This window comes from Meriones unguiculatus, chromosome 16 (genome assembly GCF_030254825.1).
Source record: "Meriones unguiculatus strain TT.TT164.6M chromosome 16, Bangor_MerUng_6.1, whole genome shotgun sequence".
Taxonomy (NCBI): Eukaryota; Metazoa; Chordata; class Mammalia; order Rodentia; family Muridae; genus Meriones; species Meriones unguiculatus.
In genome coordinates this window covers 59,607,706-59,623,310 of record NC_083363.1, presented here as the reverse complement: position 1 = coordinate 59,623,310, position 15,605 = coordinate 59,607,706, and the positions used below count along the sequence as shown (strand labels likewise).

General features: G+C 38.4%; 1 protein-coding gene across 2 annotated transcripts in view; it reads left to right on the top strand.

Moving 5' to 3' along the window:
* The window catches only part of Tsga10 (testis specific 10), a 95,093-nt gene that overhangs the window by 22,613 nt on the left and 56,875 nt on the right, over positions 1-15,605 (top strand). For both annotated transcript variants that reach the window (XM_060369885.1, XM_060369884.1), the window contains exons 4-9: positions 3,595-3,660; positions 5,136-5,303; positions 5,813-5,971; positions 11,631-11,801; positions 11,888-11,965; positions 14,428-14,579. In XM_060369885.1, the coding sequence (XP_060225868.1) occupies positions 5,253-5,303; positions 5,813-5,971; positions 11,631-11,801; positions 11,888-11,965; positions 14,428-14,579 (611 nt within the window). In that variant the 5' untranslated portion in view covers positions 3,595-3,660; positions 5,136-5,252. The remainder of the gene's footprint in view (positions 1-3,594; positions 3,661-5,135; positions 5,304-5,812; positions 5,972-11,630; positions 11,802-11,887; positions 11,966-14,427; positions 14,580-15,605) is intronic.

Below are 15,605 nucleotides of genomic sequence, written 5' to 3'. Positions count from 1 at the left end.
CATATCGACATATACACAAACACACATACAGGAATAAATATATAAATACAATCTGAGTCCATTTAGTGTTGCTTATATGTACATATTTTTAGGGCTGACCATTTGGTATTGGGGAAAACTGATTTTCCCTAGTTGACATGGAACATTATTGAACTAGATCTCTGAAACCCTTCCATTATTATTATCTTTGCATGTGATTCAATTAGCCAAAATAATTGAATCTACCACACAGAAAATAGTGTATAAAACTTGATATTTAAATTTGTAAATTTTTTTGGATATATACATACCCTCCCTGTCCTGCTTTTGAAAATATATATATATATATTTAAAATTTATTTTATGTATATGAGTGTTTTGACTGAATGTGTGTCGATGTATCATGTGTGTTCCTTATACATCCAGTCACCTGGAACTGGAGTTACAAATGGTTGTGAGCCATCATGTGGGTGCAGAAAATCTAACCTAAGGATCTTATGGGAGCAAAACTCTTGACTGCTGAGCTATCTCTCCAGCAACCCCATCTGCCTTATTTATTTATTTATTTATTTATTTATTTATTTATTTATTCATTCATTCATTCATTTGTTTACATCTTTAGTGTGTAGCTCTTTCCCACACTGTTCTCCTCCTCTGCCTCAGCAGCACTACCGCCTTCCTGTTCACTGGTATGTACGTGTTAGACATTCTTTTGCCCTTGGACATTGACTATAACAGTATCTTTTTCCTGAAATGTTCACATAGATTATTTTTTGTGCCCTTTTCTTTAAACCTTGTTCAAAGGATGCCTTTCTGTGGCAACTCCCTGACAACTCTGTTTCAAATTTCAGTCTTGTTTTCCATAAACACAGTACCCTTAGCTCTGCTTTTCTTTGCCAGTGTAGTATATAATTTGATGTTTAACTAACTTATTTTAACTTAAAAATTGTCTGTCTTATTCAGTGTTCTGTTGCTGTGAAGAGACACCATTACCAAAGCAGCTCTTATGAAAGAAAGCATTTAGTTGGCTTGCTTACAGTTTCAGAGGCTCAGGCCAGTCCAGTTTCATGTTGGTGAGCACAGCAGCAGGTGTGGCCCTGGAGAAGCACATCCTGAGTTACATCCTGATCTGCAGGGGAGGGCCTGGTCCACAGGGACAGAGGAGACTGACCGTGTATGGCATGGGCTTTTTGAAACCTCAGAGTTCACCCCTAGTGACACACACTTGCTCCAACAAAATCATGCCTCCTAATGTTTTCAAATAGTCCCAGTCCTTGGTAGCTAAGCATTCAAATATATGAGCCTATGGGGGGGGGGGGTTTCATTCTTTGTGGATGGGTCATTCTTATTCAAACCATGACAGGCATCTCTCTCAGGGACAGAAATCTTTACCTGTTTTGTTCACGTAAAAAAAAAAAAATCTCTTGAGGGATGGAGAGATGGCTCGTGGTTAAGAGTACTGGCTGTTCTTCTAGAGTTTCTGACTTCAATTTCTAGCACCCACATGTTGTCTCACAGCTGTTTATAACTGTAGTCCTAAAAGATCCAGTGCCCTTTTCTATTGTGCAAATGTACATAAAGACAAAATACCCATATACATAAAATAAATAAATCTCACAATAAATTCAGATGCCTTAGAGTGATTATTATGTGGGGTTTTTTTTTGGGGGGGGGTGACATAGACAGTATTTGATATATGTTTTGACTATTTTTTGTCTTTCTTTTTTTGACTAGATTATAAACTCCCCAGGGCAGAAATTTGTGTTTTGTTGCATTCATTGTTTGCCAGCATGAATCAATATCACATTATCTGGCACACAATAAGCATCCATTTACCAGTTGTTAGGAAGGCGAGAAAATACTGGATTAACAATTGGTCCTTTGGGCCAGTATGTAATTATTTTTCAGGGTAGGGTTAGCACTTCTGTTATGGAAGGTCACATGTGTTTACTGTAGAAACGTCAAGTTGAAGGCTGTACTCGGTGGTAGAGTGCTTGCCTGGAAAGGCTCAACCCCTAACACCACATGCACAACAAGATTTCAGTTCACCTGAAAAGCCAGAAAGAAGGAACTCATGTCCACCACTGCCATACTTGTGTTTAGACTCACCCCTTCTTCTACTTGCATGTTCATGGTTGTGTTTTATCTGTAGCTAGGATATGAATGCTTTCACTTTTTGAGGAAGTATCACAGGATATTCTGTTTTACTGAGTTTTCATATTTAAGAACAAAAATCTTTACACTAGACTTATGCCTTTTTAGTGTCTGTACAGTAGCTGTATTAGTCAGGGTTTTCTTTTTTCTTTGTTTTTTTGAGACAGTAGTCAGGGTTCTCTAGAAGAACAGACCTAATAAAATGAATCTGTATTTAGAAAGGGGGATTTATTAGAGCGGCTGGCTGGCTGTGGTCCAGTCAGTCCAGTGATGGCTGTCTTCCAAGGCCAAGTCTAAGAACTCAGTAGCTGTTCAGTCCATGAGGCGGGATGATGCTTCAGCTGGTCTTCAGCATATGCCTGAATCCCCAAGAAGTAGGAAAGCAGAATCAAGGAATGCTTTGTTCTCCAGTGGCAGGCAGGGCAAGCTGGCAGAGAGCAAGTACTTCCTTCTTCCATGTCCTATAGAGAGGTAGCCACCAGGTGTGGCCCAGATTAACAGTGTATCTTCACATCTCAGGAGATCCAGATGTAGTGGGTCTTCCCACTTCACAAGATTTAAGTTGACAACCAAGGATACCCATCACATTAGCATAAAATAAAACATTGAAAATGAATAATTCAGAGTTGCACATAAGTTTATGCAAACTATAAGTTATGTTTCAAACCTTAGGACCTCTTAATATTTTATGAACTTCAGCATAACTTCTAGAGGAATCTTAGAAAGATAATAAAGAAAAATGGATTGTATTGAATTTTCCTGATGGAGTTCTTAATTAGTGTTTGTGAGGCCTGGGGCTTGGATCCTAGTAAAGATAATTATTCCATGAAATTCAGATTTAAAATGTAACATCAGTTCAGGATAATAAGATAATAATGAGAGGATTTAATGAATTACAGATATATTCATTAAACTAATTTGCTGACTTTAAGCAAAGAGCTTTACTATCTGTCAAAAAAAAGTCATTTGTTTTGAAACACAGTATAGATGTGTTACATACAGAGCTATGGAAGATTACTATAAAACTGAATATATGTACATGTCATAAAATTGATGGAAAAAGTGTTTTGGGGGTTGGGTGAAGTGAAGGCATTAAACTAGTTCAGCAGAGGAGACTGAATGGCCAATTTGAGTATGGTTTACTCCAGATTTTATATTACTTTTCTGTTGTAATCCTCAGAATTATGGTTAATCTCAACATTTTGGTTCAGTTAAATAATTTGGTACAATATAATAAATTAATATTTTATGAAAAATATTGGGTAAAGGAACCACTTCTTTTTCCACCTGGATTTTTTTTTTAACTGTTGAAAGAAGGTGAGTATAAGGGACAGGTTACCTTCTGCTTAAAGTACTTAGTCTGTGTGCTTTTATTTTTAAATGCATTTCTTCTTTATGTGCTTTCCAGGTAAATTAGTTTAAGCATCTTCAGTATAAATGACAGAATTTCTGATTTTTCAGATTGAACTCATTTGCCAGCAAAATAATATAACAGTACTAGAAGATACAATCAAAAGGCTTAAATACGTAAGTACATTTTTCATAAATACATGGTGAGCAGTCATTTTTATTTAGTAAGCTATTAAAAGAATTACATATACCCTTTGACTCATGCCTTTGTGAACAATTAAAACATTTCTGTTTTCTAAAATGAACACCCACTAAAAGATGTGGGTACCCTCATCTTAAGAGTGTGCCTTCTTTTTTTTTAATTTTTATTATTATACTTTATTCACTTTGTATCCCCCCATAAACTCCTCCCTCCTTCCCTCCCAATCCTACCCTCCCTTCCCCTTCTCCACGCATGCCCCTCCCCAAGTCTGCTGATAGGTGAGGTCTTCCTCTCCTTCCTTCTGATCCTAGTCTATCAGTTCTCATCAGAAGTGGCTGCATTGTCATCTTCTGTGACCTGGTAAGGCTGCTCCCCCCTCAGGGGGAGGTGATCAAAGAGAAGGCCAATCAGTTCATGTCAGAGGCAGTCCTTGTTCCCATTACTAGGGAACCCACTTGGACACTGAACTGCCATGGCCTACATCTGTGCAGGGGTTCTAGGTTATCTCCATGCATGGTCCTTGGTTGGAGTATGAGTCTCAGGAAAGACCCGTGTGCTCAAATTTTTTGGTTCTATTGCTCTCCTTGTGGTGCTCCTGTCCTCTCCACATCTTACTATTTCCCACTTCTTTCATAAGATTTCTTGTCTCCCTTTCATAACCACTTTCTTCTCCTAGAGGTTAACAATACTTTTGGTTGTTTTTAGCAAAGAGCTCTTTAGCTGTTACAAGCTCTAAAATGGTGGCTTCAGAATTTTTAATTTTCAACATTTAAGGTACATTCTTCTATACTTTAAATATTATGCTTTTTATAATTAATAATTTTAAGTTATAAATTATACTTAGCAGCAGTTGATGTTTTATTTATTTAACAATATGAAGTGAAAAATCTGTTTAAACATTTTAATCTGTCATTTAAAATGCTTAAAACACCATCTGAAACATGTCAACTTTTTCTCAGTATTCATAAATCAAATATAAAAGAAGTGTGTCTAAATATATCCATGTGAATGAGAGTTCATGGGAAGGCATTTAAATGTATGGACTGTCCAGGATTCATTAGTATCTCCATTTATGAACACACAGACAATGGGCCATGTGCTTTAATAGCATATAAAGATTTCCCCAGTCAGTCATTCTGTTTCCAAGATCTCTTTCAAGTCTGGATATTTCTAAAATCCCTAATTTTATATCTATCTATCTATCCGTCTAATTTTTATAATTTACATATACTATATTACACATAATATAATCATTAATTATATATTTATTATACTTTTATATTATATTAATTATATAACTATATATATAAAATTATGAGTAAGTTTTTAGCTGTTCTATTTTTGTACATATTAAATTTCATATTTTGAAGATTCCTTTGTGTTTTTATTTTAGAAAGGATGCTATAATTTAGTTTGAAATAATTGCTTAATTTTTTTCCTTCTTGGCAAGATAATTTTAGAGACTGAAAAAGCACAAAATAAATCTCCATCTAGACTTGATTCTTTTGTCAAGACTTTAGAAGCAGATAGAGATTATTATAAGACTGAAGCTCAGAGTTTGAGAAAAATGATCAGAAATAGATCTAAAAGTCCACGACGCCCATCTCCATCATCCCGGGTAGGTTTGTAGGAAATTCTTTAATCTTTTAGTTTGTTTATCAAGTACTGACTTTTATTGTTTGATTTATCTAATTTGGGAATAACTAATTGATTTTTTATGAATTACAGTATCAAAGAGGTTGAGATACAGGTCTCCAATAATATGGTGAACAATGAAGTTAGTTCTTTATTCCTAGAATAAGTTGTGGGTGGGAGATACTTAGGCCAGTTGAGTGCAGTTTGAGATGAAGTTGTAAAAGAGGTGATTGTTTGTTGTCTAGTTAGTTCACTTACGTGAGGCTGTGCTCTGCCAGCAGCTGGGTTCCATCAGTGCATAAGTGAGGGGACTTTAGGCCAGGCCTGCTGCTACACACCAGCACTGTCAGCAGTGGGAGGTGGGCAGAGGATCAGGAATGCAAGGCTAGCTCTAGCTTCACAGCGAGCTCAAGGCCAGCCTGAACTACATGAGACTGTCTCAAAAGCAAAAAATAAAACAAGAATTTGAGGTGTCTTAAATAATAATTCTAGGGTGCAAACTGTGATATAGACATTTTGAAGTCAACTACAAGAGACCGTGAAGAACTGAAGTGTATGCTGGAAAAATATGAGCGTCATTTGGCAGAAATCCAGGGCAATGTCAAGGTTCTTACATCTGAGAGAGACAAGACTTTCCTTCTTTATGAGCAGGTAAGTGTATACATACATGGATTGTATAAGGGATAGCAGTCACTTCTAGAGGTTTTCAGTTCTTTAGGTTTATCACTGCAAGTAAACATTCCAGTCAAATTAATATAACAATTATGTAAACAGATTACACTTTTTCCTAAGATATTCTTTTTCCTGTTCTTTTATTGTGGTGCTGGAAACTAAACCCAGGACCTTCTGCAGGTATTCTAATATCTACTGCTGAGCTGCATCCACAGTCCTGGTCTCAAGATACTCTTAATGCACGGTGACATAGTTCCAGTATGAGAAGTGCAAGCACACATATATGTTATTCTTAATAGCTCATAAAAGATTATATACATGCATAAAATGTTTGATTTGGGGGATAAGACATGAGAATGGGGCTAAAGTTGAAGCTTACTGATAGAGTGCTTGCGGGTATGAACAATACCCTAGGTTTCATTCCCTAACACCTAAAAACAATAAAACCAAAACAAAATGACAACAAAAACCTCAAAGAGAAACAAGTATCTCAAATGATAGGATGTGGTATGTTCAAAGGAAAACCTATAGGATTTTGTCGGGAGGGGGGAGGTTAAAAAAATTCTATTGTATTACTTTGGGAACTGCCATATGATTTGCTTCATAGTTTGTATCTACCTTCTACTTAACATTATATGTGTTTATTAATAAATTGCTTACCCAGCTACAATTATATGCTGTTTGTCAAAATATAATTTCTTTGATAAACAGCTACAATTTTATTTATTTATTTTAGAGATCATTTTTATTTTTTTAACTTAAATTTTTTATTTTTTTAATAATAGTTATAATTTATTAACTTTGTATCCCATCTGTAGCCCCCTTCTTATTCACTCCCAATCCTACCCTCCCTCCCTCATCTCCTCCTTGCCCCTTTCTAAGTCCACTGATAGGGGAGGTCCTCCTCCCCTTCCATCTGACCATAGCTTATCAGGTCTCTTCAGGACTGGTTGCAGTATCCTCCTCTGTGGCCTAGTAAGGCTTCTCCTCCCTCAGGGTCGGGGGAGAACCAGCCATTGAGTTCATGTCAGAAACAGTCCCTGTTTCCCTTACTAGGGAACCCACTTGGATACTGAGCTGTCATGGGCTACATCCGAGCAGGAGTTCTAGGTTATATCCATGTATGGTCCTTGGTTAGAGAAACAGTCTCAGAAAAGACCCTTGTGCCCAGATATATTTGGTCCTGTGGAGCTCCTGTCCTCTCCAGGTCATACTAACTCCCCCTTCTTTCATATGATTCCCTGCACTCTGTCCAAGGTTTGGTTATGAGTTGCAGCATCTGTTTTGATTCACTGCTAGGTAGAGTCTTTCAGAGGCCCTCTGTGGTGGGCTCCTATACAATTTAAAAGAGAATTATAGTTGCTATATTCAGGGCTCTTGAGTTCATGCTTTCAAACCACTGTATGGGTCACGACCCCATATGCATCACAGAATATGGGAGTGTAGAAGTTTTACTCGAGTGAAAATTTGCTGAATATACAGCCAAGAAATTAATTCAGAGTGAAGGGCGGAATGGATTTGAGATGTGGACCTGTGTTTCACTATTGGCTCTACAGACAGCACGTACACTTTGACCTCTGCACCCCTTTGTACTGTGGAACACTGATGCTGCTTCCTGAAACTGCACTCAGGTTTGACATCTTGTCCATGAGGAGTTGCAGTGTCTTACTGTGCACATAGTGTCCTGCTTCTATACAAACGTACTGCTTTAATTTCAAAAACAAGCACTTTCAATACTTTCCAGCTCTCATTCCTTAGCATCTCGTACCAAATTAGTGTAATTTTGAATTCTATTATATTAGAATGTTTGATTTTTGTTGTTGTTGTTTTTTGTTATTTGAGACAGGCTTTCTCTGTGTAGCCCTGGCTGCACTGGACTTGCTTTGTAGACCAGGCTGGCCTTGAACTCACAGAGATCTGCCTGCCTCTGCCTCTGCCTCCCAAGTGCTGGGATTAAAGACATATGCCACCATGCCCAGTTAGAATGTTTGATTTTCCTTCTGTCTGAGGCTGTGCGTTTTGGCATTGGCCTTTAATCTAGCACTTGGGAGTCAGAGGCAGATGGGTCTCTGTAAGTTTGAGGCTAGCCTGGTTTACATAGTTCCAGGCCAGCCTGAGCTACATAGTAAGACCCTGTCTTAAGAAGTAAAATAAAAAGAAAATAAGAATTATTTGAGTTGGTGACTTAAGTTTCACAAAAAAATATTGGTTTTGGCTTTGGATTTGTATAGAATTTATAACCATTTCTAAGATGGCTCTAAACATAGTTCTGTCATTTTGTACTGAATATGTTTATGCAAAGCAGCATCCTAAGCGTTGTCAGTGGTAACTCAAACCATCTCTGAAAACACTGAATGTGCTCTGCACCCTGAGGGATAAAGATTGAACTATTTACAAAGGCATAAACAAGGACCTCCATCTCATTGCAGATTTGCTCCCAATCTCTAATAAATTATATGTATGCCAAAAGAATTATTTTGAAATATATTTCTTGCTGATATATAATCAGGAAGTGTCTGGTTGGTATGCTATACTTATTTCATATACCCAGATACATGTAAATTTTTCTTAGGTGAAAGAAGTGAGTGGTAAAAGTTCCCAAACTCTAAGGGCTAGAAAAAAATTAAAGGAGAGGGTTTTTTTTCTCCATAATTTAATTTTTTTCATTAGTTACATTTTGTTAATTCTGTATCCCAGCTATATCCCTCATTCCCTCCCCAATCCCACCCTCCCTCCCTAATCTCCTCCCTGCCCCTTTCCAAGTCCACTAATAGGGGAGGACCTCCTCCCCTTTCATATGACTCGCTTTTGTCAGGTATTTTCCGGACTGGCTGCAAAGTCCTCCTCTGTGGCCTAACAGTACTGTTCCTCCCTTGGGAGGTGGGGAGGTCAAAGAGCCAGTCATTGAGTTCATGTTAGAAATAGTCTAAAGGAGAGCTTTTTTTCATTAGCATATAATATAGTTGGAGAGAAAAGGATAGCATCTTTTATTGTTTGTTTTTGTAACTATAAGCTATCTGCTTAAAATGCATTGTAAGAAATAAAAAAAGTTCTGGTGATCAAGGAAGTTTTGCCGGAGTATGTGGCACTTGAGTCCAGAATTGTGATTTGGGACTTCTGTTATTCAAAAGGGACAAGGAGGAGTATTTTGAAGGAATCGTGTGCGGCAGGGGAAGGTGGGAGATGGCAGCGGTAGACAGGCCACTTCAGAGTAGGACGGGCTGAGTGTGTCTGCGGGGCAAGGGCAGTGAAGGCTTGGAAGGTGGCTTGACCGAGGCAGAGTCTGCGCCTTGCTGTGTAAAAGGGTCCTGCAGCATCTGCAGCTCTGCAGGCCTTGTGGGCTCTGTGGCAGCTACTCAGTCCTGTTGCAGGATGAACATGGCCACTGACAATGCATAATATAACACATTACAGTAACCTTCATGCACTTGGACATTTGAATTTGATAGTAAGTTTATCACATTATGAAAAATTGTCCTCATTTTCTCTGATCGTTCAAGAGTATGAAAAATATTCTTAGCTTATCAATCTAAAAACCAAAGAAGAAGGATGGTTTTAACCTGTGAGTGCTGTGTAATTAGCAACTTTTGACCTTTCGTGATTCAGTGGTCCTAACTAGGGTCTCATACATTTGGATTTGTTTGTTTGTTTTTTGGATTTTTTTTTTATTTTTGGGACAGTGTTTCTTTGTGTAATCCTGGCTGTCCTGGAATTCACTTTGTAGACCAGGCTGGCCTCAAACTCAGAGGTCTGCTTGCCTCAGCCTCCTGAGTGCTTGGGATTAAAGGCGTGCACCACCATTGCCCGACACTTAATTTTTAAATAATGGGTAATTTATTATTTATTGCAGGCAGGAGAAATATAGCCAAAGTAGCTTTTTAAAAAAAAAATAATTTTGATCTGATGGCACATCTTACGTGATCTTTCTGTATTAGCATAGCATATTCTCCAAGAGAATAGAGGACAGGACCATGGATTCCTTAGAAAACTCTTATAGAGGTCCATGCATGAAGCAAAGGTATTCTCAGTGGAAATAAATACAGGAACAGATGCCAGATAGTGTTAAGGAAGATTTGACAGGATTTAGTTTAGGGAAAACAGGCAAATGGAAATGTTTGAAAATGTGTCTTGAATGACAGAGAATTATGGAAATAGAAAGAAGAGAAATAAGTCATTGAAAGTTTAAAGGAAAGTTGTGGGTTTGGTTCAGGATGCTAGAGTAAGATGTTACACATTCAGTGGGTACCTGCTCCCTAGCATAGAGATATTTAGAGCTGGAATAGGGGAAGAGGCAGGTACTGAATCTGCAGCTTTAGAAGTTACCTTCTTAGAGTTGAGTTCTGAGCCCTCAGAATAAATGAATTCTAAATGAGAAGGCACTGCAATAGAGCAGAGAAGTCAGGATATAATCCTCAGGAGGCAAGAAAGCTTTGAAAGATAGAGAACAAGGACACAAAGGGTGAACGGGAGCCTAAGAAGGAAGGTCCTGACCAGTGTGGGTGCTGCCACAAAATTAAGGGTAACAGGAACTGAGAAAAGACCATTACAGTTGGCAAACTCCTTAGCTCAGGTTTTGTAGTGGTGGCTGAAAAGAGGCAGCATGCCTTACAGGTAACAGTGTGAAAGGCAGCTGGCAATGTGTGTAGGTTGCCTTAGAAAACCTGCTGGAGGAGGAAGACACAGCCTAGGAGAGGGGCAGTAGCACTGGATAACAGGTTAGTAAGTGTGCTTCTCAGGCGAGGCTAGATAATTGAGAAACTGTCTCTCTTTCTCTCTCTCTCTCTCTCTCTCTTTTTTTTTTTTTGCAACTGAGAGACAAGCTGACTATATAATGTTCAAAACGGAGAGTCAGGAAGCACAGTGGGATATGAAATCATCTGTAGATGTGCAGCAGATCTGGGGCCTCAGGATTGTTGAACAAGTGTTCAGAGACCATGTTGGATTGTAGTTGGGTGTGCTAGAACACATAGTAACAGTAGCCGAGACATGGAAATAGCTTATGTAGAGATACAGTGAATATAGAGAAAGGTAAGCCCTGTGGAGTGGTCATTGGACAGGTATTCCGCCCGAGGTGTGCTGAATTCAAATTCGTATTTCCTTTAATGGAAACACATCGAATCTGTTTCTTAGCTACACACATACACTCATAATCATAAATACATTTACATTTATACATTTATACATATATAATCATAAATACATTTACATAAATACATATACATTTACATATATATCATTTGCTTGCACTTATTTGTGAACTCTTGCAAATAAAAATTCTACCATTTCCTTATTTCCTTGCTGCTTGCATATTATTTCAGGTTTCGGTTATTTTTTTTAACAAAGATTGTTTTTCTTGTTTATTTTTTAAAGATTTATTTATTTATCCATTGTGGGTATATGAGTGTCCTGTCTGCATGTATACCTGCATGCCAAAAGAGGGTATCAGATCCCAATAAGGATGGTCATCAGCACCATGTGATTGCTGGGAATTGAACTCCAGGACCTCTGGAAAAGCAGCCAGTGTTCTTAACTGCTGAGCTATTTCTCTAGCCCTCAGGCTTCAGTTTTAACCATCTGGATATACTGTATGTGTAATTTCAATTTTTCTTTTAAAAAATTGTGTGTATTTCTGTCATAGGCACAGGAAGAAATTGCTCGACTTCGACGAGAAATGATGAAAAACTGCAAGTCTCCCAAGTCAACTACAGCGCATGCCATCCTTCGTAGGGTAGAGACGGAAAGAGATGTTGCCTTCACTGATTTACGAAGAATGACCACAGAACGAGACAGCCTGAGGGAAAGGCTAAAGGTGTGCGAGGGTTTTGTCTGTCTCTGTTGGTTCAACACAAGTGCCCTTGACACTGAGTGCTTTGCTGTGTTTTGTGTCTTAAACAGATTGCCCAGGAGACAGCATTTAATGAGAAGGCTCACTTGGAACAAAGGATAGAGGAGCTGGAGTGTACAGTTCACAACGTAAAACAAAGCCTCTTTGGTTCTACTTCCCATAGTCTCTCCCTTTCTCTTTTTACTGTGTTAGGAGAATTCTTATTTTTCTAAGACTGTTTGTAGTCCTAAAATGCTTAAGGTGGTACGATGACATGCTGCTTTCACAATCCTCCGTTAACTTCTCTCACAATTATTTTACTCTAGAAACACGAGTGCAACTTTTTGTTTTTGGTGTGTTTGGTTGCAAAGCTTAACTTTTCCTTGTCCCTGAATCTTTTTTTAATATAATTTTTTTATTTATTATAATTTATTCTTTGTTTCCCAGCTGTAGCCCCCTCCCTCATTCCATCCCATCCCACTCTCCCTCTCACCCTCATCTCCTCCCATGCCCCTTCCCCAGTCCACTCTTAGGGGAGGACCTCCTCCTCTTTCATTTGACCCTCGCTTATCAGGTCTCATCAGTACTGTCTTTCATAGTCTTCCTTTGTAGCCTGGTAAGGTTGCCCCCTTCCCCCCCCCCCATCACTGGGAGGTGATCAAAGAGCCAGCCACTGAGTTCGTGTTAGAGACAACCCCTGTACCCCTTACTAGGGAGCTCATTTGGAGATTGACCTGCCATAGGCTACATTTGTGCAGGGGTTCTAGGTTATCTCCATAGTCCTTGGTTGGAGTATCAGTCTCAGAAAAGACCCCTGGGCCAGATTTTTAGGTTGTGTTGTTCTCCTTGTTGGAGCTCCAGACCCTTCCAGGTCTTTCTATCTCCCCCTTTTTTTCATAAGATTCCCTGCACTCTGCCCAAAGTTTGACTATGAGTCTCAGCATCTGCTTTAATAGAGTCTTTCAGAGGTCCTCTGTAGTAGGCTTTCACCTTCTTCTGATGTCTATCCCATTTGCCTTTCTGAATGAGGATTGAGCATTTTATTCAGGGTCCTCCTTTTTGCTTAGCTTCTTTAGGTGTGCAGATTTTAGTATGAATATCCTATGTTATATGTCTAATATCCACTTAGAAGTGAATATATACTATGTATGTCTTTCTGCTTCTGGGATAGCTCACTCAGGATGATCTTTTCTAGTTCCCACCATTTGCCTGCAAATTTCATGATTTTCTTGTTTTTAATTGCTGTGTAGTATTCCATTGTGTAAATGTACCACAATTTCTGTATCCATTCCTCAATTGAGGGACATCTGGGTTGTTTCCAGATTCTGGCTAATATGAATAAAGCTGCTATGAACATGGTTGAGCAAATGTCCTTGTTGTAGTGCTTGAGTGTATTTGGGATATATGCTGAGGAGTGGTATAGCTGGATCTTGAGGAAACACTATTCCTAATTTTCTGAGAAAATGCCAGATTGATTTCCAAAGTGGTTGTACAAGTTTACATTCCCATCAGCATAGGAGGAAGGTTCCCTTTTCTCCACATCCTCTCCAGCATGTGTTGTCACTTGAGTGTTTGATCTTAGCCATTCTGATGGGTGTGAGGTGAAATCTCAGGGTCATTTTGATTTATATTTTCCTGATAGTTAAGGGTGTTGAGCATTTCTTTTAAGTGTTTCTCTGCCATTCGATAGTCCTCTATTGAGAATTCTCTGTTTAGCTCTGTACCCCATTTTTTAATTAGATTACTTGATTTGTTGCTGTTTAACTTCTTGAGTTCTTTATATATTCTGGATATTAGCTATTTATATATCCTGGATATTAGTTGGTGAAGATTCTTTCTCAGTCTGTAGGCTGTCGTTTTGTTCTGACAACAGTGTCCTTTGCTTTACAGAAGCTTTTCAGTTTCACGAGGTCCCATTTATTGATTGTTGATCTTAGAGTCTGTGACAAAGCATTTTTGTTTTTTGTTAGGATGTAGCCTCAAGAGTTTTAATTTTAAATAATTTATTTATTTATGGAGCAGAGTATAGGGTATTATTATGTAGCCCAGGTTGCCCTTGAACCCATGGCTCTGCTGCTTCAGCCTTCTGAGTGTTGGCATTATAGTACCACTAAACTTGGCTAAATTTTCAGTTTTTTTCATCTCCCTGTTCTGTTAAAGATAATCTTGCCAAATATGACTATATCAAGCATTTGAGATGCTCCAGATTCATGTTTGCAGTGTTTCAGGTATGTAAACAGTTAAGGGTTTGAATGTACTGATGCATTCATTTGAGGTATTTTGCTATAATAAGTGAAAAACAAGCAAGAGAAAAGGACTTTTATTTTCATACTCCTACTTTATATGTAATGTACTAATCTTGGATAACAAATGAACCTTTTTGAAAATTCAGTATGTGTATAGTGAGATTGAAGGAGATTGAGAGAGGTAGGCAATACACTGAGACAGACAGGCGTTAGAGAAAAGCTGGTTATGACTTGTTTTTACCCTCTTAACATTTTGTCTATAAAGCCTTGTCCTGTGGTCTGTAGGAGTGTGTCCCACTGCTAAGACTAACTCGGCTGCTGAGTGACAGTGGTTAGTGGTTAACTCTGTCGCTCTGCTTGTGTAGCTTGATGATGAACGCATGGAGCAAATGTCAAATATGACTTTGATGAAGGAGACCATAACCACGGTGGAAAAGGAAATGAAATCATTAGCAAGAAAAGCAATGGATACCGAAAGTGAACTTGGCAGACAGAAAGCAGAGAATAATTCTTTGAGGTAAAAACTACATTGCCAATAAACAACCAACAGTTTGCTGTAGCTCACTACCCTGCTTTGTAGTGTATTTCATAATGAAAACTTAATTATTGTTATCTTCAGCTTATGAAAAGGTTTTTAGGAAGCAGTTGTAGAAACCTCAGCAACATGCAATGGTGTCCCCAAAATCACTTAGCCAGGACACACTCTTCCACTCATTTTAACCTTACATTAGCAACACATGCCAACTTTAATCAAGCAGTTTTGATACTCCGAGAACTGAGCTATTTAACCTCAGTATTTTATTCTTTAATGTACTTTTATAACTTTAAATTCTTTTCCAAGATCTGAACAGTTTAAGAAAGCCCAGACTTAAGAACTCAAGGAAAGGATGGTTTCTAACACAGGGTGAACTGATTAGCCCTTTGATTCCCCTGGGATAATGGTGCAGGGGTGGCCACTGGAGCAGGGTGTGAGCAGGAAGGCACCTCTGCCTGACGGATTTGCTAGTATGAGACAAAGCTACTCAGATTTCAAAGTCCAATTTCTCTTTCTCTGTAGACAAGAAAATTGTTGGTGTGAATGTAAAATATATCATCACATCTACAGATAACAATTGGGACACATCTGAATTCCCAGAGTCTCTTCTTGATCTTTCCAAGACCTGTGGCACATAGTAGGAATCACTTGTCAGGACAGATAATTGCTTAAACCCTCTTCTTTTCCTGGGAAAATCTCTTCCTTATAATACTATTATATCTTCACACAAAATGAAAGTGATACCAAAGCAAGAAAACAACAGCAAACCTTCGAAAATAAAAATAAGTACAGAAAGGTTAAAGCCACCTATAATTCTATAACCCATGAAAAAAGATTAGTGTAGAACTGCTTCCAGCCAGAAATATGTTCTTGTGTAGCATGGACGTGTCCTGTGTAGCTGAGCTCAGCCTGTGGCGATTTCTGTGCTGTTAGAAGTTCTTACAAATCTTTTTAGTGTCTGTAACATTTTCACAGAGAGATGTGACTAGTTTGGGTTGTAGTGGATGT